This window comes from Buteo buteo, chromosome 23, assembly GCF_964188355.1.
Source record: "Buteo buteo chromosome 23, bButBut1.hap1.1, whole genome shotgun sequence".
Taxonomy (NCBI): domain Eukaryota; kingdom Metazoa; phylum Chordata; class Aves; order Accipitriformes; family Accipitridae; genus Buteo; species Buteo buteo.
The window spans coordinates 19,019,607-19,043,176 of record NC_134193.1 but is presented as its reverse complement, the minus strand read 5'-3'; the positions used below and the strand labels follow the sequence as shown (position 1 = coordinate 19,043,176).

Below are 23,570 nucleotides of genomic sequence, written 5' to 3'. Positions count from 1 at the left end.
AAATGACCCCGGGAGGGGCGGGGCGGCCCCGCCCCGCGTGTGCGCCTCAGCTGCCGCCCGCGCGGCGCCTTTAAGGGCTGGCCTACGTGGCAGCAGCAGCGGCGCGGCCAGGCCCGGCGTTTCTTCCTTCCTTCCCGCCCTCCTCGCTCTCTCCCTCTCCCCCGCGATCGTCTCTGAGAGTGAGGCCGGGCCCCAGAGCGCGTAGCAGCCGGTAACACCCTCCCCCTCCCCTTTCCCCCTCTTCTTCCCCCGCCGCCATGGGCCAGAACGATATCATGAGCACCGCTGAGGACTTCGCGGACCAGGTGGGTGTCCCCGCCCGCTTTTCCCTTCTCCGCTCGGGCGGCCTTTGTGCGTCGGGTCCTTTCCTCGGGCGCTGGGGCCGGCTGTGAGGGGGCGCCTCGGCGGGCTTTGCGCTGAGGGGATGGGGGGGGGGGGAGGTGGGCCGCCGCCCTGAGGGGCCCAGCCCGGCCGCGTTAGGGCGGGCTGGGATGGTGGCGGCCGGGAGTGGGGGCTGTTCCTCCGGTGGGGCTGTGGGTTTCCTCGGCCGCGTTGTCTCCTGGAGGTGGGATGAGGGGGGGGGAGGCTGGGGGCCCGGCTCCCAGCCCGGGTGGGGGTGGCTGGCGCAGGCCCAGCGGCCGGGTCCCTGCGGGAGCGGCTGCCCCCTGCCCTCATGCGAGCTCTGCGGGTGTTCTTGAGCTGCTGGTACAGCGAAGCGAACCAGTTCTCCTTGGGAACTGGGCTTCTCCCGGGGGGTGAATGGGTGGAAGGAGAGCAAGAGGCCGAGCTGCTCGTGTCGTCTTGTAAGCCGTCTAGGCTGGCAAAGAGGGTGTAAAGGGATGTGGGAAACCGGGGTGAGGTGGTGGTGACAGGAAAGCAAAAAATCTAAACCCTGACTGATATCCGGAGACCTGGACTGGAAGAGGCTTGTCAGCACCATAGTACTGTGCTTAGCATTGGGGCAAAAGGAGAGGAAAACGACCTGATGTTGTCTTGTAATCCTTTATACATTTATTTCAGTGGAGGCCCTTGTGGATTTTTCTGTTTAAATAGAAGTTTGTGATCTCTTATTATATGTGAGAGCAGGAATATTTTGAGTGTAAGTAGCTGATCTGCTGGTGATGGTGTTAGAAAGATCTTCACTGTCATGGTGATTCATCTAATTGAAAGTAAGAGGCACCATCTAATCATATTTAGCAAGTTCTCTGGAAAATCTGATTCTGCCTGGTTCTACAACTGACTGAAGCAGTGTGATTTGTGTAGTGCACGGTAACACGTCACAGCTCTGAGGGGGCTGTGCTGCCTCTGTGTCTTTAACTGAGTTTCACTGGGAAAACCTGTTCTGCACTTCCTCCCCACCCCCAGGTGGAAGACTCGTTTTAGAGACAGAGCTTCTCGTGGTGTGTGGAGTATTCAGTTTGAGGGGTGTCTGGATCATCTTCGTCGTCCTCTGTTTACCTTTTCCTCACACTCCTTTTTAGAGGAGAAAATAAATTATCACTATAGTGTTCAAATCACTTGCCAAAGCTTACAACACTTGTCCTGACCTTTTTATAACACCTCTCTATTTATTCCTGTGTGACTATTTCTAGATGTCTTTAACACCCCTTTTTTCATACTACTGAAAGCTCTTTTGTCCAGCTAAAAATGCAGTTTGCTTCCTCCTGAAGTGAGTTTTAAATGGCACAACTTTATTTGTGCTTGGCCACATTCTATTTAAAGATGAGTCCTGTAGTACAGAATTTGGAGTATTTGCATATACTTACCCATCAGATTGCAAAACAATTTTTATGGCTTTCAAATTAACTAACTCCTTTGATAATTTTGCTTCCAAATAGCTGCCTCGTAGCTCAATCGGATACTTCCAGTACTGTGTGTGCTGCAAAGACTCAGTATGATGCCAGTGTAGGAATGCAGAGATTTACTAAACAATAACCTTTGGTATATATTGAGAAGTTAACACTTGGTATTATGGAAACTGTTACTTCATCTTGGATTAAAAAAAATACTTGGAACATTTGCACTGAAAGTATGTTGAAACTCCCTTTGATGGAGGCGGAGGTAGTGAAGCTGGACAATGGCTGTTCTGGGAGCTGAATGCATTCTTAAAGATATCCTTGCTTTCTCCACTCCCTGTACTAATGTTCAAGACCTAATGAGTCTAATTTCTGTAGCCTAAAAGCCCTGTGGGTAAAATGTTACAGCTACTTCCATGGCTTATCAGTAAGTCCTGAATGTCTCTTACAAAAGCAAGAATAATCTGTTCCTTAAATTCAAACACTAAAGCTTAATTTTTCCCAAATACTATAAATGCCATTTGAAATGGCAAATTATGCCTTGGATGCCAAGATACTGTCGGAAGTCTCCCCTGAAGTAGTAACAAATGGCTCTTAATCCAGAGGTGAACTAGTGCACTGAAGGTATGGTCTTACAAGGTGGCTAAGCTTGCCTGACAGCTAGCTATCAGTGAAAGGGGTTGTCCTACTTTTCCCAAGGTGATGTTCCCCTTTTCTCTCTCTCACTAGCACTTTCTGTCACTGGACTAGAGAGATGAACTGTCGGGTGGGGGGAGGGGGGGGGTTGGCAGGAAATTGAGTTGATTTTTTTTCCTGTTGGTTCCAAGTATCAAATTGTTTGGGTCAAGTGAGCACCAATGCTGGTGGTGGGATCACTTGTGATGAGAACTAACCATTGGTTTAGCTTGGCTGTAGCATAAGTTTGTAGCCTGCAGGTGCACAGTATGGCTGGTGAGCTGTTCTGCTCTGCACTGTTGGTAGTTTCCAGGGACTGCAGTGGAGGAGACAGCTACTTGGTGGGTGTTGCGGGTGGTCCTGTTGATTTCAGAGAAGGCAACTTATTAGATATCAGGGAGGGTGGGAAGAGCCATTAAGGGTTCTTAAAATCTAAGTGATACACAGTGCAAGGAAATAGGGATCTTGGTCCAGAATGATGCCCAGCTACAGGCTTTATGGATTGATTTGTTTTTAAGCCCCATAACACTAGCCTGATGTTATTAAATAATTTACATACTGAGAAGTTAAGCCCCTTTTTAGTGATTCTTGTTAAAATATTACATGCTAAGCTCTTCATTGCAGTCACCATGTACTGCTGACAGTATTGTACTGGAAATAGCTGTATCTGGGGTCTGTACAGATTGTTTAGGGTTATAGAACTGGTTGTTTCTCCTCTGTAATCCCATAAGAGGGAGCAGATCTCAAGCAACTTTTCTGGTGTCTGTAATCTTTAGGAATGTGGGTGCCTGGTATTTCTGCTGTTCTGAAAAAAATGATGGACAAAAATGCAAGGAGACTATTGAGTCATTGTACTGCAGTGAAAGGACTCTAAGGGAGAACCAGACTCTGGGGGTTTTATTTAATTTTCCAACATAAATGCTGATGCACGTTGTTCAGCTAATTGTAACATCTCTGTATCCTATTTTGCAGAAAACAGAAGGGAAAAGAAAACATTTCATTGTTAGTCTGAACTTTTTTGTGGTTTATATTAAAAAAAACTGAATTTGGAAACTGTTGATAACATAATCAGTTAAGGATCAGTGCACTGATCCTTTATCATTATAAATCAAATAGCCTATTCTGGTTAGGCTGGGGAAGAATCTTCCCATGAAGAGAGATAGCAAAATGCAAAACATGACTAATAAATCCCATTTTAAAGATTTGATTAATAAATAGCCCTTTGGAAAAATGAATTGGTATAAAGCATGCTTTAGAAGTAAAAAGCATTGTCATGAGACATTTTCCTGCAATTGAAAACCTGATTAAGACCTCTGGCAATGTTCTAGTGGCCAGAGCTGTTGTCTTGCTGTTTGAAATAAGTGGGAAAGCCTCTGTTCCCAGTTTTCACAAATAACTTGTAGACATTGATTAGCCCAATGTGATGGATGTTACTGTCCCTGTGATTATTAGGTGGGATCTCCTTCAGTGGATATATGCAGGTTGGTGAAAGGAAGTGATTTTTCTCTCTGTCAGAGGGCTGAGCATCCTATTCCAGAAAAGATCACTGGTGTCTGAGGCTGTTAGAGGTCTCTGTCCTCCCAGAACAAAGCAATCCCTTAAATGACTATGAGGTAGATATTTGGAATATGCCTTTATCAAAAGCTCTAGACTAATAATGCTGTGCAGCCCACAAGAGGGCTTTCTGTGCAGATTTGCAGACTGCTGTTCATCACCATGATCATAACTTCCCTGATCCAAGAACACACACGTGTACGCACGCAGAAAAGGCTTCTCTGTTTGGACAGAATATACCTAGGTGACAGCACAAATTCCCAACTCCTGGCTGTGTATTGGTCTTAAAAGACCTGTAATTATGCTACACTATGTACACTTTCAACAAAATGGACTGGATTTTTAATAAATTTGAAACAGTTGGAGGTGGGATGTAGTTTAGAAAGGATGATATTACCTCTCTTTGGGGAAGCCTTTTTATGGATTTGACTATTTCAAGCCTCCTTTTAAAAGAATGGATTTTGAGCAGAGATTTGATTTAGGGATCCCTGGATCCTCTTGTGCATCTTTGCTTGTTAAACTGCAAGGAGCATTTAAATCTATCTTTGCCTTTCTAATCCTGTTAGAGGGGGAAGTGGCAACACAAAGCCTCTCTGGTGTATGTTAGTGACTTGGCTGCCAACACAGAACCAGCTGTTCTTCTTTAAAATAGTTTTACTTTAGCATTTTGTTGTCTTTTCTCAAGATGTTTTACCTCTTGCAAGGAGGCAGTATGTGCCAAGAACAGTTGATGCAAAGCCTGTAGCAAAATAAGCCATCAAAAGATTTGATGTTGTAAGTTTAACACTGCCACCTCCATCAATCCCAACAGTTTTGTTTTGACTTACATGTAGTGTGCTCAGTGTAGTGCATGTTTTGAGTCCCATGTCTTAGTTGGATATGTTTATTAACTGCAGCTACCAAGTTTCCCGTATGTGCTGCTTTTATCTGTGTGAATCGTAAAGGAAATAGGAAGTGGTTTCAGGGTGCAGTGTTTGAGCCACATGTTGCTGGTGATGTATAGGGACAAAACCAGGGGGTCTGGTCCTATTAGTTCAGTCCCACTTCTAGAGATCTGTTTCTTAAAAGTTACTCTGTCCTTACCTAAATTACTTAGGTGATTTATACATGAATCCTCTAATTGTAAAATCACTTGATGTCTGTGATGCTCTCTTGTTGTTATCTGGTAATTGTTATCTTCCTTTCTCTCTGGATCTCCATGGCTAGTTGTTCTTTTGGCTTGGAATTTTGTTCATACAGTCTGTTTCTGAAGCTTATTCACTTCAAGCTTGCTGCGTACAGGGGTTTCAACTTGTGTGTAGCTCAGTAAATGCAGCTACATGAGTTATGGATGTCCAAAGATGATGTGTGTCATGATAACGTTGCTTAGCACTGCAGCTGCCTTGGGCTTCAGTCTTTCTGACTTGTCTTAAGCTGATTGGATGTGCACACTCATGTTTAATAGAGAGCATTAAATTCCCTCTATATACAACGAGAACAGGTAAATGTTAAATGCCGCCTTGGCTCCTTCAGCTGGACTGTTGGCAATTGTTTGACTTCAGGGAAAGGGAAGATGAGATCAGCTCACATGACCCACTTAAGAAGCAACAAAGATGAGGCCTGGAGGCAGATACCCTCTCTGTTTGCTTCTTTTTTCAGCCTTTCCACAGCAGTGTTTTTTTCCTATTCCTACAGATGCCCAGCACTTGTCCTCTTTCATTTCCTTCTAGACCGAAGTTGCCTGTTCTGCGTCTTGACAAGGCAGACTTATTTTACAAACTGCTTTTGGTTTTGTACTATTTCCAAAACAACTTTATCCTTAGTATTTCTCAGCAAGTTTGCCCCAATGCACAGTGAAATCCGAGAGAGAAGAAAGCTGTAAACCAAGATGTGGGTCTCATTCAGTGACAAAGATCACAAATTTTCTTCTGACTCATTCATCTAACTGTTGACATGGCTTAAAAAAGCCTGAAGTGGCAGCCCTGAGTCAGAGTACAGCTGCACTTAAAATGCACTTGATTAACTTGAATCTTGACCCTTAGACTCTGGATGCATGCAGTACAACTAGTGTAGTTTGCTCCAATATTAACTATTAAGCATGTTTGCTGGATTTTTTTCTTGTGATAATCTTCAGTTACGCAGTAAGCAAGCCTTGTCATTTGCATAGGATTTGGAACAGCCTTTAGTATTTGCTAATTACTGTGGCAAGAATAAACTTTCAGGAATGGCTTTAGTCTCCTTTCTCCATATTCCCATATATGCTGAAAGCATGCAATGCTGCCAGAACTTTAAAAAAAAAAAAGTGTTCTGGCCAGAAAGAAACCAGTCAGCTGTATTGTCTAACCTGAAGTCAATGTAAATGCTGTATGTTGTGTGCCTTTTCTGTCCATTTTTTATAATATAGTTCAATGCTGTCTGGAAGACACCTATACACATGTGGGTTCCCCCACCCCTTTTCATGCTTGATGTATTCTAATATTGCATAAACTGTATGAATCAGTGTGCCTTACAACACAGTGAACTTTGTGTGGGATAATTGCGTTTTGTTAAATGGCTCCTTCTCCTAGGAGTTCTAACACAGGGATCTCTGTGGAGGCTGGCAGTTCTGCATGAAGGCTTGTGGCATGGGCATTTACCTTCACAAGTGTCAACCTGCCCAAACTGTTCCTGTCACCTGAAGGTAGAAACCTGCTGGATAATCTTGTAAAGTTAGTTTTAGATTAAATTTATGTTTGTTTCTTACTAGATTGTGCTTACTCAAACAGCGGCATACACTGACTCCAAATGTGTCCTTCTAGTGATCTGGCTAAGCCGAACCTGTGCATGAAATGGGCCAGCCAGGTGCTAGCTTGCATTCAGAGTGACAGGGCAAATCCTAGTGAAAGTCTCCATTAAGTAGTAACCAGTGCTATTTAGGAAATGGGGTGACAGTTAAATGCTTGTCATGGTCCAGAGGCAGTAAGGTTTCCTGTGCACCTCACAGTCCTATACACCATGTTAGTCTAGACCCTGTTTGGCAATTCTGTATTTGTTCCTTTATACTTACTGTAACTGTAGAGCAAACTAACCAGTGACCTTACAGGATGAAGAGGTATGTGGGACCAGATACATCTTGCATTCCCAAGAACTAAGGCTCAGCATCTGTTGCATGATGATATCATTTCCTTTTAACTACTACACTGAACTGTATATATAAATGCCTATTTTCTTTCTGCAGAGGGTGCTATTTTTAATGGAAGTAGAAACTGTGTATACTTGCATAGAGGATAGAGGGTGCAATTTCATGCAACGGTTACACTGGTCTAATAGCTGCTTTTGCTATCCAAGTGCACATGCTTTGCACTGTTGCTTTTCTGAGCTGTTAGAGGGAACTAGCTTGGAAAAAGCTTATTAATATTTTTTAATTTGTACAGAATTAGTCTTCTGTCAGCCTGACTCCCTCAACCAGTTTGGTAGAGGCTGTTGAGTGCCTGAGCATGTGGGTGGGAGTAGGATTGCCCTTTCAGCTCCTCGCTATCTGATAGTTGAGCTGTAACATGAGACCCTGAGATAGACAAACTAAAACCAAGGTCAGCCTTCGTCTAGTAAGAGCTCCATCAAAACACAGTTCTTATATGGAAAGGTGCTGCTGGATTCTGCTTTTCTCCCAAGTCCCTGTCCAAAATGCTTTTTGGGTGGAGCATAACAGGTTTCTCCCACTGCTCCCAAGTGTTCTCAAACTGGAGTGAAGAAAAATTTCATTAAATCCAAGTCCCAAGTATGTGTTTCTCTCTAGATGTTGATGACCCTGTGTGCATGAGAACTGCTGACCTCAGAGTCTGCAGAGTGCATGGATCTGTTATGCCTCGAGTATCGCCTTGCCTTCCTTCCCTGCTAATGATGCTGTCTGCCCATGCAGTTCCTGAGGGTGACGAAGCAGTACCTTCCCCACGTGGCCCGCCTTTGCCTGATCAGCACCTTCCTGGAGGATGGCATCCGCATGTGGTTCCAGTGGAGTGAACAGAGGGATTACATTGATGGCACATGGAACTGTGGCTATTTCCTGGCCTCCATCTTTGTGTTCATAAATCTCTTCGGACAGCTGAGTAAGTGGCTCTAAGGCTGTTAAGGTGGATGCCAGAGTACTCCAGTGTGTCTGCCACCCTGGCTCATGTAAGCACTGTGAATCATGTAGGCATGGGATGCTTCACTGATTTCTTAATAGCCATTGACAGCTTAGAACTGATAGTACTACATGGGCTGAATGAACAGAACTCTTAAATGGCCTGCTTCAGCCTTTCGTGGAAGCAGTCTTAGAGAATTTCTTGTGACATACTACCTCTGAGTCAGAGATGCCAAGAATCCATTAGGACAATCTGTTTTCAGTTCTGTACATGCATCTATAAACACATACCACACCCCCTGAATTCAGTAAATGAAATACTCTTTTTCTTAAAAAGGGCAGTGTTAAGACTTTCTCAGCCTCCTGTTTTTATGGGTATTGATCTCAATGGCAAAGTCTTATCCTGCAGTTGGTGCACTTAAGCCTTAGGTGCATGTGTTGGAGATTTTCAAAGCCCAGGAATCAAAATAAGCCCAGAAGCAGAGCTTCTATATGTGTGCTAGGTGGGCTTAGGGTATCAGAAATGGAGAGAAGTAAAATTCTTTTCCATTTATATTATGCCCCTGATCTACTGTTCTTGATTACTCTGCCAGTTTCTTGTCTTGTGTCTGGGGGTTTTTTTATCCTCATATTTTTGTGTAGAGAGTCAGCATAATTTAGTGTAGTTACCAGTCCTCACGTCAAAGTGGCAAAGGCTGTCAGTGCTTTGTGACAGAAGACTTGAGGAAGGATATAAAACAAAAGGTTTCAAGGAAAAGGGGTGCAGCATGTTTGCCCTAACTTATCTCATTTAAAAAAAAAAAGATCCATGATGAGTTGAATTTTTTTAACTACTTTTAATGCTTTAACACTGATAGCTGCTGTACAGTGCTGTGTGTTGGGGACTGCATTCAGCATGTGCTTACCCTTTGTAAAATGAAAGATACTTCTGGAATTATATTTTAAAAGGCACTAAAACTTCTTGGTTCTCAAACTGATTTGTGCCAATGTGCCATTAAAATTTCCTGCCTGATGTTTCAACTGATGCACAGCTGAAAGAAATCAGAGTTTGCTCAGTTCAAAACAAGTTGGCATTCCTGCAGCATCTCTTCCTGTTAAGCCAGAAGTGTAACTGTGTTCAATTTCCCCAACTCAGGCGGCTGTATCCTGGTGCTGAGTAGGAACTTTGTGCAATATGCCTGCTTTGGACTGTTTGGAATTATAGCATTACAGGTAGGAGGCTTAAGTCTTCAGCCCTTCTAAACCATATCTTTCAAATCTTCTCTCTTAGCCCCAGTCTACCAGCATGTATTTAAATACAACTTGTTCATAACCCTGGAATTTTCTCCACCGTGGCCTAGTGGCAGTCCTCACTGGCATTGAAATGTTTTGCTGCTTCTGTTCTGATGTGCCCAATAGATCCTTGGCTGTAATTGCAATTAGTCAGCTGGAGACATTGATTCAATACTTGACCTTGACCAATTTAGCAGAATTAATTTGCAGTTTACCTGTATGTCAGTAACATGCCAAATGTGGAACTTGTAGTTGCTTTGGCCTTCAGCACGCTGCTTTTATAAAGGACTTTCCCCATCACAAAGGATCCTAGCTAGTAGCCTCCGTTGTGTTCAAAACCGGTTAATTTTTGTGGAAGCTAAAGCACAAGTCAAATTTTGGCTTCTATTCCCTGTTTTATACTGACTCACTGGACCACATTGATGTAACCTGCCTTGTTTCCTTCTGTACAATGTACTTGTAATTGACTTCTGCTATGGATAGTACGGGCTTGAGATTATAACATAAATTCAGAACTTCAGTGTAACTTATATGGTGTTTTAACCTGTTTTATTTTTTGCCTAGACTATTGCATACAGCATTTTATGGGACCTGAAGTTCTTGATGAGGTATGCCTAGTTCTTAGAGTTTTTATCAAAACAGAATGAAGACTGTTGTCTGTTACTGCCACTAGCTGACAGAAGAAATGATCTTTGTACATAGTATTTACTAGAAAGATATCACAAATTATGTATTTACATTGGACAAGAAATGACAGCACTTAAAGTCAGTAGAGTCTGTGTTAAACCATAGACAGCAGTCTCAGTACTGTAGAAGGGAAAGACTAGTCCTAACCCACTATGATCTAAATGCTTCTGCTACTAACCTCCTTGCTAAGAGTTTACAAAAAAAACTGTCTAAACTGGATCAGTGAGCTGCTATTATTTCCTAAATGGCTAAAATAGCAACTGTGCTTATGCGTGACTGAAACCATTTTCCAAGAAAACTAAAGCATGTGGATACTAGAGTGGTTTCTGGGATTTTAAATCTCTGATAACTTCTCTTAAGTAGAAGACAAGGTTATTAAACATGAGCTTTCTTGTCAAATCCTGAGTGATGGTTGGCTGTTACCTTTTCACCTTTCTCCTCTGAGAGGAGGGCAGGGGGCAGCACAAGAACTATACTCCAGGCTTACTACAACCCTGTAAATGTGTAACTTCTTTTAGCAGCACTGCTGTTCTGTTTTCTCAAAGCAACCTCTGAACTACTTTGGCATAAATGGCTAAACCTGAGGTACAGAATAACTTCAACTCAACTAAATTTGTGCTGTAACAGATGCTAAGCAACTGTGCCTGAGCTGCAGGTGCTGGACTTCCCTGGCAGGCTGTATGTGTCTGCACAGGCTGGTGTAAATCGTTGTGTAGTGCTGCTGTTTCAGTTGTGAAGTTTAATGCAGACATGCATCACAAGGTGCAGAGTAGGTCACTCCTCACTAGCGTGCAGATTCTTATTGAGTTAAAATTGTCAGATAAGACTTTAAATGTATAGATCACTGCAAACTGTAGTAAACTGCTTTTTTTTACCCATTTCTATCTTTCTGTAGGAACCTTGCCCTTGGGGGAGGCTTGCTGCTGCTTTTGGCTGAGTCGCGCTCAGAGGGGAAGAGCATGTTTGCTGGTGTCCCTACCATGCGGGAAAGCTCTCCTAAGCAGTACATGCAGCTGGGGGGCCGTGTGCTGCTGGTCCTCATGTTCATGACACTGCTACATTTTGATATGAACTTCTTTTCTGTAAGTATCTCAATATAAAAGTATGAGTTAAGGAACTAGAATACAGTACCAACTCCCGGATTGGCTGCAGGACCTGCTCAATGCTTATCATTCAAGTCTATTTTTTAGTAGAATTAATATTTAGAAAAAGTTATTAGATCATCTATGCCATGACAACCTGTTCTGCTGAACCTGTCCATGCTCTGTTCTGATGCTTGTGTATTTATTTAAGAACCACATGTAAGCTCGTGTTGGCTTTTTTTTTTCCTTGCAGATTCTGCAGAACATTGTGGGCACAGCCCTGATTATCCTCGTGGCAATTGGCTTCAAGACAAAGCTGGCTGCCTTGACTCTAGTCATCTGGCTGTTTGGCATCAACATCTACTTCAATGCCTTCTGGACCGTCCCAGCCTACAAGCCCATGCACGACTTCCTCAAATACGATTTCTTCCAGACCATGTCTGTAATTGGAGGGCTCCTCCTCGTGGTTGCACTGGGTCCTGGCGGAGTCTCCATGGATGAGAAGAAAAAAGAGTGGTAACAGGAATAGCAACACTTCTTGGGACATAACATATTAAGTCCAGAACTGATTCTCTATGGATTCAACAAAAACTGCCAGCATTTTACACGTACATGCCCCCTTCCTATTAAAGGCACAGATGTTTTGAATTTGATTTACAGTGGCACCAGTAATATAATAGATGAAATCCTGTTTCTTCAAGGAATGTTGCCTAGGCTTATTCTAACTTCCTAGATTTGAAACTAACCCAAGGAACCTGCATTTTGCTGATGCTTCAGTGAGTTGCAGTAGAACAGTTGCTGTCTTTAATGTCAGCAACATTTTAAAATTTGAAGTACTGTGAGCAGATACAGCTGTATCATTCAGTGTGCTGTTGGGTTCTAGCTATAACTAAACAAGTGGATCCCCTTTCTCACCCTCTTCAAAACTGTCTTGTGCATAAGGAGTTCCATTGCTGGTTATAGCATTGCTTATCAAGGTGGAAAGCAGCATTAAAAAAATCACTGTTGTTTTGCTGCTCAGAGCCCTTTAATTCCATTTTGTTTAACAAGAGGGAAGGTCTTTCCTGCCCCCAAATAGAAGGCAAAAAGAAAACCCTGAAAGTAGTTGTAACCCCCTCTAGGTAAGAAAATGGAGAGGGTTTTCTAATGTGTCCCAGTTCCATTCTTGATGGTAACAAGGGAGAATCCTGTATTACTAATCAGGAAGCCTGTATGGCTAATGAGATTTCAAGAAGGAAGGGGGGAGATACTCCTGAAGAGACAGAACGTTAAATTCTGTGAAAATTCTGTGCCAAAAGAACTCTTTATTCAGCATTCTTTCCCCAAAGTTGCCCCTCCTGAATTCCCAAGAAGGGAGCTAAGTTGTGCTGCAGGTTCCATAATAAGAGCTCCTTTCTGCTATTAACCAGCTTCCATCCATATATGCCCCAAATTCATATCTGAATTGCAGGTTATTGGTGAAAGTGTCTTCAGAATTAGAAAAAAAAAAAAACCACAAAACATTTTTCCCTGCACTCAGTACATGCAAGATGAGAGCAGTCAATCTTCTAATCTGTAGTCTTTGCTTCTTAGATTCACTTCTGTCAGTCTCTCAGCTGTTGACTGAACAGCTGAAGAGCTGGGCTGCTGAACCCTGGAGTACAGCCCCTTCTCTCTGCCATCTTGCACCACACCTGAGATGTGTAGGGAGGAAACATGGAAGTCAGCTCTGTGCTGCCATAGCCCCAGTTCTCAACTCTGTATGCAAACGGTTATAGCTGAAGAATGCAAGTGCAAAGCCTGTGCAGTGAATAAACAGCCAGGGATGTAACTTGCATGTTCGGAGGGAGGAACTCCTCAGCATAATGGTGAGGAGAGAGGAAGGCCCTGTTTTCACCTCGTGGTGCCATGACCTCTGTGCCATGAACATGCTTAGTGCTGCTCAGAGGAGGCATTTTGTCCTCTGCTAGTCAACTAGGTGAACCTCTTTCACTAGATTATGAAAGAATTCTAGAAAGCGTGAGCCCTACCAACTTGCTAACATTACATTGATCCTTGCACTGTTGTCTCCCTTGAGAAAGCTGCTCAACTGTTTGTTCAATGAGTAATTCAGCTGAACACTGCCAGCAGGAGCTATTTACCAGGGTCTCCTGGTAAGGACACTAACCTGGACAGTTCAGCTTAATGGTTGCTTTTTAGGAGGAAAAAAAACAGGCTGAAAAAACTGATGACAAATAGAAGAGCACTGTTGAATGTTAAACCAGTGATTTCATCATCTTAAGGAGAAAATAGCCTATGTAATAGCAAGATGTGCTGCTGCTGAAGGAAACAAATTGGTGCGTGGGGGGTAGGTGGGAGGGGGAGACAGCATTTAAGTTCAGGTCACGTAGAAAGCTTTCTTTTAAATCGGTTTTGCAGGAGAAGTTTTCACCTCCAGTGTTCACTGTGCCTGTCTTCATAGCGAAACAAACTGGTCCTTTAGGTTGTGCATACACAGCACAGGATGCTTTTGCTCAATTTCACTGCAGGTCCTAGAATGGTTTTAGAATACATCGAGGCAGTCATTCTCATATCTTAACTGCTGTTGATGTTTGTAGTATTTATAAATGGAATGATAGAAATGACTCCTGTAAGTAGCCCTTAAGTTGGCTTTTTCAGCTTGTGTCCTGTCAAACTAAGGAGCTGGATGATGGACTAGTCTGAAATATTGACCAGTTTCCTCTGAAAATCAAGTCCCCTCTCCAACAAAAGGCCCCAGAAAAGGAACCGACACTGTCCCTTGCAGCAGAAATATTTCGGTACTAAAGGGGCACAGTTAAGTGGAAGGCATTATAAGATATTTCTAGGCAGCGCAATATGCAGACTTACTAACTGTGAGTCCTGATATAGAAGATTCTGGTTTCCTACATGCACTGCTGTATTCATGCATCTCCCGAAAAATACAGTGACCTCTCCCCGTGGCTGAGAAGCTCTCACAAGCAGGATGTCAGCTATCAATTGGCTCTGCAAAGTGTTCTGGAATTCGTTCTGAATATATTTTTGCTTTCTATGTGGAAAAAGAAATAAGTATAAATTCTCATTTTATGCTGTATTTTGTACCTTAGTTGTGTTTGAAAATGTTTTGATTTTTGGAAACAATCAAAATAAAACAATGGCATCTTTGTATCCACTTGGCGTGTGTGACTGGTGACACTCCACAGACAGGCTACCTGGAAATGCTGGTTAGTGATCTTGTGTGCTTTCTCTCCCACCTCCTGAAAACCATCTTTCCATAACGAGGTCTGAGCACTGGGCAGCCTGTGCTTGACTGCAGCAGTCATCCTTCCCTTGGTGGTGGGAGGTGGCTCATGGCTATTAGAATACAACTTAATTCCACCCTGCTATTCCCCTCCCCAGCTGTAATGGTTAGCTGGAAGGAGCAAACACTTCAGCCAGCCTTGTGCACCCTGTAGAATTGTTACACAACATGCTTCAGTCCACATACTTATCATAAAATTTATTTGCCATTTGTTGCTTTCTTGAAGTTCTTGGGTTTTTGATGATGACTCTTGAATTTCTTCTTTAAAGGGCCTGACTGTTTCTGTAGGAAAAAAAAAAGTTAATCAGCTTATTTCCAAAACCCAAATCCTGCCCTTCCCAAGCCAGCTTAAAGAAGAGAAATTGAGTGTGGTCTCCTGGTTGCAGAGCCAGCCAGGATGTCTCCTTGCCCTACCCTACCAGTTAGCATCCCTTTCTGTGACAGGTTTATGGTTTCATTAGATACAGTGACAGTCTCCCCACAGAAATGAACCTAAACTTCATCCAGCCTTCACTTTCCAGTTTGATAGTCATAAAGGATCCAGCCCCTTCCTCAGGCTGCCTTAAAGGTTTATCCATCTTTACATATGTAACATCTGCCTGCTTCCCAAACTAAGAAGTATCAGGATATGTCCTCTAAGGCAGGACCTTGCCAGCTCCTCAAAAGAGGCAGAAAAAGGGGTCTAGAAGGACCCTGTGACTTAAAAAGGGTTTAACTTGAGTTTATCTGTGAATGATGAGGAAGATTACAGAACTCACAAGACATGCTTCAGTCTCCCTGCGAAGGCAGTGTGCGGCAGAATCCCACCAAAGCTGAGCTATTTATACAGGCAGGAACACCCCTAGTTAACTGCAGACAGGATAAACATTTACTGGTAGTAATTCACACCTCAGGATGGGAGTTAGCGGCTAGCACATGGGGAAAGTCTATTCTGAACAGCTTTGCACCTTCTGCTGGTTCTCAGACAGGAATAGATCAGACAAACACCTACAGGATGGGATCCCAGCTCCATGCTCCCCTCCTGCTGCACGCAGCAGTGTGACTCCCACCTTTCCCCTTTTGTTGCCAACTGCTCTGCTGACATCCATTCTTCCACCGTCCTCTCCGTTCACATCACCATTCTGCTTGGCCCCGTCATCCTCGCTGTCTGTTGCAAAGTCATCACTGCCCTTTGTGGTTTGTGGAGCTGCTGGGCTTTTTTCTGGGAAGAGTGCAGCTAAAATAGAAAGATTTAGCTCAAGATCAGTTCTCTGCGCACACAGGCTCTGCCTCCTCCTAACTTCACTTTGAGGGCATCTTAAGGGTGATTCGCCAAGCTGCTTCCAGTCTCTGAGCATATACTTGTCACTACTCAAATACCTGGGAAATAAACACACTGGTGTTTTATTAGAAACACACCTGGTGCTCTCACTAGCCTCGTTCTGGGGACCATCCAGCACAGGCGGTTCTGTAGTGTTACACCTCTGCTCTCCTACAGCAAGGCAGTGCCTCCAGATATAAGCAAGCAGAACACCCTGAACAACTTCTGTCAGGCCCGAGGACTTGCTGAGAAATGAGGAAAGTAGAGATACCTAAAGCAGCAAATCCCCATGGATCTTGTATCCCTCCCCTCACACCCTATGTGATCCAGCTCTGGTTATTACTTAGCGATAACTGCTATTACTGATTTTGCAGTGGTCAGTTTTTCCAAAACCCAAGAACCCCCAACTGGATGGAAGTCACGTGAGTAGCAGGGAGCAGTATAAAGAAGCCTGGACAAAATTAGCCGACGAGCTCCCTTCAGTACATAGATGATACCAACGTTCTTACTCACGTGGGTACAGGTCACTCATGCTGTCATCCGTCTCCTCTCCATCCTCATCGCTGGACTTTGGCTCCCAGAATTCCTCTTTTCTGTAAGGCTGTCTGCTCCCGTTCATTTGCTCATCAGGGTGGTGCGTCGTCTGCTTCTTCTGTCGCAAGCAGGCAGGGACGTACTCCACTCCTTCCTTCTGGCACTCCTCGTCTAATAGCACGAGGGGTTGGGCAGCACTTAGCAAGGCCACCCAGTCACCCGAGTACTTTCCATTTCCAGCTCTAGCATATATTAAATGCAACTCAAAAGTACGTCAAGCTCCAACTCTAATATACATTCATGTAATCTACAGTGATAGTATGGACCATGAAAGGCGGGAAAGACGTTAACACAGAGACTGTGCTGAATGTGTGAACCACCCTCTCTGGGGAAGTTTTAGAGCCGCTCCTCTCAAGTAAGGATGTTCCAAGGTATTTGCTAGTGGCTGATTGCTCCCTACATCTGGGATCTTCCTTCCTAGCTGAGAAGCACACACAGCAACAGCAGTACATTACTGTCAATATAAAGAAAACTGACCCCCTCCCTTCATGTAGAGCTACTGGAATCTCAACAGGTCAGGGAAAAAAGTTGTCTGGTTTTATCTTCAGAAAAGCTACTTACATGTTTTTAGGGCCTTCTGATAGCGCTTCCCTTGGACATGACGCAGCACGTGCTCTGGAAACTTGTTGATGTGTCTGAGAGTGAGCTTGCAAAACAGCTGGTGTCTGACAAGATACAGAAAGAAAGAAAGAGCCAGCAACAGAGTTTAAGCATGCTATTACTTAATAACTTTTCACTTATAAGCACTGTGCTCAAAGCTGATAAATACTTTATAAATACCTTTCCTGTCCATAAAGACTCAAGAACTGTGTAAAGCTCGACCACTTTATGCCAGAGATTGAACAAAGTGTAAAGCACAACACACAGGAGGAAGAATACGTACAGATTCTTTGTGCTGGGCACTATATGGGGCTCAAACTTGCCATAGTCAAACTCTCTGGCTGTCTTTATCAGCCGCTGATACTTCTTGCCATTAGTATAAGCCTGCAGCTCCGACAGCCGACATGGCATCTCGTGGCCTGTCAGCCTGCATCTCACCTGAAGAAAAACGATGTCTGGTCAGGGAAGCCCAGGGGATTGCCCCAGAGCTGGGGAGGGCAAGAGAGGCCTCCAGCTCCCAGCAGCATCCTCCTCCCCGGCCCTCCTCCGACTTCCACAGCGGCAGAAAAGCCTCCGGGCCAGGGAGCTTACTGGGCCCGAGCCCATCTGCCGGGGCACCCTCCCCGGCCTGCCACCAACCGGCCTCGTCCCCCCTCACGGCCCCCTGAGGGAACGCGGCCCGGGCCCTCCCTCACGAACCCCTCAGGGAGGCGGCCCCAGTCCCTCCCAGGGCCGCCTCCGGGGACGGCCCCGGCCCTCAAGGCGCCCCTCAGCCCCACACGGGCCGGCTCCATCCCCACCTTGCCCGGTTCCGTGAGGGTGAGGAGCGGGTGCTGCCGCAGGAAGAGCCGCTCCTCCTCGGGCACCTCAGCCATGGCCGCGCCGTCGGCGGGCCCGGCCATAGAGAGGCGCCGCCAGACAGGAGAGCGCCTCAACTTCCGGTACCGGCCACGCCGGGGTGTAGCCGGCACCATAGAGAGAGGCGACTAGAGAGGGGCCTGACTGCCTGCCCCGCACCGGGGAGGTCTGGGCCGGAGGCGGGTGGCGGCGCGGGAGACGGTGGCGGCGTTGCCATGGCGACGGGGAGGCTGCTGCTGCTGCGGGCGGGGCCGCGGCTGCTGCGGGAGCGCCGGGGCCGGGTGAGGGCTGAGGGGAGCGGGAACGGGAACGGGAACGGGAACGGGAACGGGAACGGGAACGGGACCGGGCCGAGGGGAGCGAGAACGGGCTGAGGCGAACAGGCCCGGGCTGAGGGGAGCGGGCCCGGGCTGAGGGGAGCGGGAACGGGAACGGGAACGGGCTGAGGGGAGCGAGAACGGCCTGAGGGGAACAGGCCCGGGCTGAGGGGAGCGGGCCCGGGCTGAGGGGAGCGGGAACGGGACCGGGACCGGGCTGAGGGGAGCGAGAACGGCCTGAGGGGAACAGGCCCGGGCTGAGGGGAACGGGGCCGGGCCCGGGCTGAGGGGAACAGGAACGGGCTGAGGGGAGCGGGTCCGGGCTGAGGGGAGCGGGAACGGGCCCGGGCTGAGGGGAGCGGTTCCGGGCCGGGTAAGGCCCCGATCCTGTCCAGGGCCCGTCCCCCCGCGGTGCTCGGCGCTGTCTGTGCGCCCGGCCGGACTGGCCCATCCGCCGCCCTTCGGGTGCCGGGGCCCGGCCGTTGGCCGCGGTGGGTTGGTGCCCCCCTCCTCCGTCGCGGCGTGGGGACCGGTTTCACTGCGCTAAAAGTGAGCAGAATCGGTGTCAAAAAGGCTGTAAATCTGTCTTTGTGCTGCTCCAGCATGGCAGGAAGGGCAAGTGCTCAGCTGGCATTTATTTCAAGAACGAATTAAGATGGTGTATACGCTTGCTGATAGCATGGATGGAAAGGGGAAGATCATTTGCTGTGCTATAGTCAGCTCTGTAACTGGAATTTGATTTTATTTTTTTTAAATTATAACCTAACCCATAGTGTTTCACAGGCGGTTGCTCAGATGAGACTTAGCACGTAAACAAAATTTCATGCAATCATTGAGGCAACTGGTATCATCTAGCTACAAATTTTACAAAGCAGAGACACTACAAAGGATCTTAAGGATCTTTCTTATTTCATGTAGGTGTCACATTGCTTGATCAGAAGAACATTTTTTGGGTATCCCCTAACTAAAGCAGGTTCTGGTCTGATCCAGCAGACTAAAGGTAAGAATAGGTTTGTTTGCGTTTCTGCCCTGTTTCCAACTTATACCAAGAGGTGACATTTCCTGCAGGAATTTGGCATCTCCTCTCCTGTACAAATCCTATTCCTCATTCTGTTTTTCTCTAGATGTTTGTTTGAGGTTCTGCAGACCACAAAGTTCTACAACAGCTGCTGACGCATCTGGAGAGGACATTGTACTCAAATGGGGCCTTTTCCTGGTCCCTCTGACCACATTCTGTCTCGGCACATGGCAGGTACAAATAAATACTTAATTTTTTCAAGAGATGAGCATTTGAGGTCTGCCAGGTTTTGCCATCTCTGGCTGTTTAATCTAATTCAAATCACATACAGGGTAAAGATTTGATGTTATTTTACCTACCTTTCTGTTTTCCAAGTGTCCATTTGCAAGTCTTTAAAGGAAAGATTCTTATTTTTTACACCTGCATTTCAGTATAAATATTTCCTCAAATTAAAATCAGTAGCCTCCATTTCCATATCTCCAATTACCCTGCTTTAGGGTCAGAGGAGAAACTTATGAGAAAGATTTTAAGGCTTGCTGGGGTTATTGCATTGCTCTGTTCTACCACAAGGAATTACTTTTGTGTTTGTGTACTTTCAGGTTCAGCGACGAAAGTGGAAATTAGATTTGATTGCACAACTGGCATCAAGAATTACATCAGAGCCCATCCCTCTGACATTAGAGTACGGAACCTGAAATAGTTTATTGTCTACAGAGCACTGACAGTGTGCTGGGGATATTAGATATGGTCCCTGCACTAATGAGCTTATGCTAAGCTAAACTGCATGAAAATGAAGGAATGCAATGGGAATCAGGACATGCAAGCAAATTAGAGAGATAGACATCCTGTTAAATTTTCTTATTTTTAGTAAAAGAATAAGTGAACACTTCCCTATGGGATACTTTAAATGCATGTAAAAAGGATTAATCTCTGTTCAGGAGAATGTGGTATGTAGTTCATACCATACGTAATCCTCCTGGAGAAGGAGGACTTGGTAGCTGGTGTTTGTGATGTCCCACAGGGATTATTCCTGCAACAGGGAGTCTTGGATCAATAGCAGGCCCTGCCCCAGGTGTGGAGCAGTTGTGTTAGATATGAGACAGATTTTTAAGGTCACTTGGCCGTATGGCACAACTGTCAAAACAGTTCAGTTGTTTGATTTCATGGTCTGGGATGGGAAAGAAACGCTCCCTGTTTGCTGGATGCACATGCAGCCTATCCACCTGCTGATCAGTGGTGTGTGACATTGAAGTGGCACTGGGTTAGAGGTATCATGGCAAAGAACTGCTCTCTAGATACTCACGATCATTTCGATTTGATTCACTGTGATAGTAATAAAATATTAAGCCAGCTGCTTATTCCACGAGGTGTTTTGTCTTCTGTTTCTGTCTGGCAACTGGCTGTAGAGTGAATCATTAGGGAAAAGGAGAATCCCACAATAAAATCCCCTAATTTGATTTGCCTGTCGCAGCCATGATTTTGTTTTCATACTGTTCCATGCAGCCCCATGGAATTGAAGGAATTGGAGTACAGACCTGTAAAGGTCCGAGGGCATTTTGATCACTCCAAGGAACTCTATATTTTGCCACGGTCACTTGTGGACCCTGAGCGAGAAGCCAGAGAAGCCGGGCGACTGACATCCCACCCGGAAAATGGAGCAAACGTCATTACTCCTTTCTACTGCACAGAACTAGGGTAAGTTAGTGAAAGTCATGGTTCTTATGAGAAACTTACTTCTCTTTTGAAAAGCTGAATCACGGTGGTTGGGTTTATATAAATCAGTCCCTCTCCCTTAAAAGGAATCTCTCACAGTCTGTTAGGTCACTGAGGCTTGATTTGAAATTGTATTTAAATTCCCCTATAATGTGCTCTGAGATGACAAAAAAAAGTGGTACCAAACGTACAGGTTGCTTCTTCCTTTGGTACTTAGTTCTAGGCAGCAGGGGGAATAAATTTCCTTTCACTCATGAGTCATATTTCTTTATGCAACTCTAGGGTCACAATTTTAGTCAACCGAGGATTTGTGCCCAAAAAGAAAATGAAACCGGAGACCAGGCTGAAGGGACAGGTAAGGGGGATACAGGGAATGTCGTGTGTTACTTTTTGCCCTTTGATAACCCAGAGGCACTGCTGACAAACCCAGAAAGGCAGCAGCCACGTTCCGCATCACGGGAGGGTTACTTGAAACAGTCATTGTGCTTCTCAAAGGCAGCAAACCTTTTCTTCCCACCTTATTGTTAAGTAAATAATGCTTTTTACAAACAGGGAGCTGTTCCTGATCTGCTTTTTTCCCTGCTGTGTTACAGCACTACCCCACTGCAGGGCATAACCACTTGATTTATAATCAGACCCCGCAAGAGCCCTATTTTTCTACCAGGACCTGCTATGCCAGAATATGAAATGAACCTTGAAAGATTCCTTTTTTCTCCTCTGCACTTCTCTTCAGATTGAAGGTGAAATTGATCTCACTGGGGTGGTGAGGTTATCAGAAACCCGGAAACCTTTTGTGCCTGAAAATAACATTGAGAAAAACCGCTGGCATTACCGTGACCTGGAGGCTATGGCAAAGGTGACCGGCGCTGAGCCCATCTTTATCGATGCAGATTTCAGTAAGTCACAGAGGAACCCAACCCCATGTCCAATTTACATTGGTCTCCCTCCCCTTACTTTCAGTTAGTTATTTCCCCATGGCACTTGGAAAGGTAGAATCATAGAATCATTTAGGTTGGAAAAGACCTTCAAGATCAAGTCCAACAAGGTATTGCATCTTTCTCTTTTTGTGTGCTCTGCTAGGTCTGCTATTTTGAAGGTGATAGGCAGCCAGCACTGGGAAGGTAGGACGCTCGGAGTGGTGCAGGTGGTGTTCGATGCCTAGAGCACAACCAGCCACTTGCTGTAGGGCCGCCTTCCCCACAGCTCTGGCTTTGCTGGGAACTTGGGAACACTATGGCCAAGGAAGAGGAGCAGGGTATCCACATGACTGACCACCTTCATCCCGTTCCTCACAGCAAGGGCAGCTCTACGCGATGCAGACTAGAGATTTAACTTCTGCACTGTGTTGTACCCACAGGAAGCACAGTCCCAGGGGGGCCCATCGGAGGCCAGACAAGAGTGAGCCTGAGAAACGAGCACATGCAGTACATCATCACCTGGTGAGTTACCCAGCCTGCGTTTGACCTTCCACGCGTTTCTTTTGAATGTAAGGCTTTGCCTGGCATTCTTGCTCCTGCACCAGTGAGACTGGATGAGCCCTTAAGCTGCAAAAGCCTAAAGCTTTAACCTAAGTAACACTTGCACAGTGATTTGACAGGTTTTGTGTCTTATTGCACTGCAGCTGACTTAGGGAGGTCCCATCCAACTTGAAAAGGTGTAAACGTGGTTTTGTTTTCTTTCATAGGTACGGCTTATGCGCTGCAACTTCATTCTTGTGGTACAGAAAATTTATACAAAAGATACCTCTGTGAAAGGAAGGGCTAGTTTCGTCTCTTCTGTACTACAGACTGCTGTCTTTTTCATAAAAGTCTGCTCTCGACTGATCAGTCCTGAATAACTGAACTGAAGCACCCAGCGTTTCAGGGCAACATGTTCAGTAAATATATGCAGCTATGAAGCTGCAAATGGACTTCAAGCAGCTAATGCGGACCCTGAGCTCCTAGCAGTGTGATTCTGGCTGCCGCCTGGAAGCACTGAACTTCAAAATTATTAAGTGGCTGTTGAGACTATTGCATATAAATCAGCTTCAACTAGAAATCTCAAGGATACTTTTCTAGTGTGGTTGATTGCAAGTTTTTAACTTCTCCACTGCTGTATTTTCCAAAAGATGGCAAGGAATTTTGTGAATCACAGTTTCTTCGTACTGAGCAGTCATTCCTGAAGTCAGGAGTGGTTCACAGCAGTTGCATCGGAATAAATAAAGGGCTGTGTGACTCACATTGTGCATCTTGCATCTTAACAGGGACAGACCTGAATTAAAGGTTACTGTGGATACTAGAGTCTAGCTGGGTACGGCAGCCTGTGGCTTGCAAGAGCATGATGACGGCCAGCAAAAACAAGCAGCGGCCACCTCACCTGGAGCCTTATCAAGCTTGGTAGCCTACAACTCCACAAGATGAAGTCAGCAGTCAGGAAAGAACAGAAGGACAAAAAGGTCTAGATTCTTTCCCCACTTCAGCCTGACCATTCTTGCCATGGAAGAGGTGTTACAGACCTCCTCATGGGAGGTCCCCAGCTGGTTAGCCCAGTGAAGTGTTCTAACACCCTATACAACCCATACCATAACTAAGTTTAAGTACTAAGGGAGATGATCTAGAGCCATTCCCAATTGAGAGGTATTTGCATAAGCAAGCTAGGCTTGAAGCCAGAACTAGCCTATCCCATGCAACTTTATGATCACATAGTATGCACAGCTGAGCCACTGTTGATGGGCTATGTGTTCAGAGAGGAATTACAACATAGGACT

At 45.4% G+C, this 23,570-nt stretch overlaps 3 protein-coding genes across 4 annotated transcripts; 2 read left to right on the top strand and 1 right to left on the bottom strand.

The window, feature by feature from the left end:
* Nucleotides 1-72: 72 nt before the first annotated feature.
* On the top strand, nucleotides 73-14,295 carry SURF4 (surfeit 4). Of its 2 annotated transcripts, none has more exons than XM_075055732.1 (6): nucleotides 73-305; nucleotides 7,903-8,089; nucleotides 9,242-9,318; nucleotides 9,943-9,986; nucleotides 10,961-11,147; nucleotides 11,401-14,295. In XM_075055732.1, exons 1-6 carry the CDS (start codon nucleotides 258-260, stop codon nucleotides 11,665-11,667), a joined length of 810 nt encoding a protein of 269 aa, XP_074911833.1. In that variant the 5' UTR covers nucleotides 73-257; the 3' UTR covers nucleotides 11,668-14,295. The 2 variants fall into 2 exon arrangements, with proteins under 2 accessions (XP_074911833.1, XP_074911834.1); XM_075055733.1 differs by lacking the exon at nucleotides 73-305 and adding an exon at nucleotides 6,661-6,684.
* A 312-nt stretch (nucleotides 14,296-14,607) lies between these two features.
* Nucleotides 14,608-17,891, bottom strand: SURF2 (surfeit 2). Its single transcript, XM_075055731.1, has 6 exons — nucleotides 17,719-17,891; nucleotides 17,202-17,356; nucleotides 16,880-16,983; nucleotides 16,238-16,429; nucleotides 15,474-15,640; nucleotides 14,608-14,706 (listed from the first exon to the last, which is right to left on the bottom strand). Exons 1-6 carry the CDS (start codon nucleotides 17,818-17,820, stop codon nucleotides 14,623-14,625), a joined length of 804 nt encoding a protein of 267 aa, XP_074911832.1. The 5' UTR covers nucleotides 17,821-17,891; the 3' UTR covers nucleotides 14,608-14,622.
* Nucleotides 17,884-23,041, top strand: SURF1 (SURF1 cytochrome c oxidase assembly factor). Its single transcript, XM_075055740.1, has 9 exons — nucleotides 17,884-18,057; nucleotides 19,012-19,093; nucleotides 19,218-19,345; nucleotides 19,711-19,793; nucleotides 20,615-20,806; nucleotides 21,107-21,179; nucleotides 21,558-21,720; nucleotides 22,182-22,263; nucleotides 22,509-23,041. The coding sequence occupies exons 1-9, from the start codon at nucleotides 17,992-17,994 to the stop codon at nucleotides 22,573-22,575; spliced, it is 936 nt and encodes a 311-aa protein (XP_074911841.1). The 5' UTR covers nucleotides 17,884-17,991; the 3' UTR covers nucleotides 22,576-23,041.
* The last annotated feature ends 529 nt before the right edge of the window (nucleotides 23,042-23,570 follow it).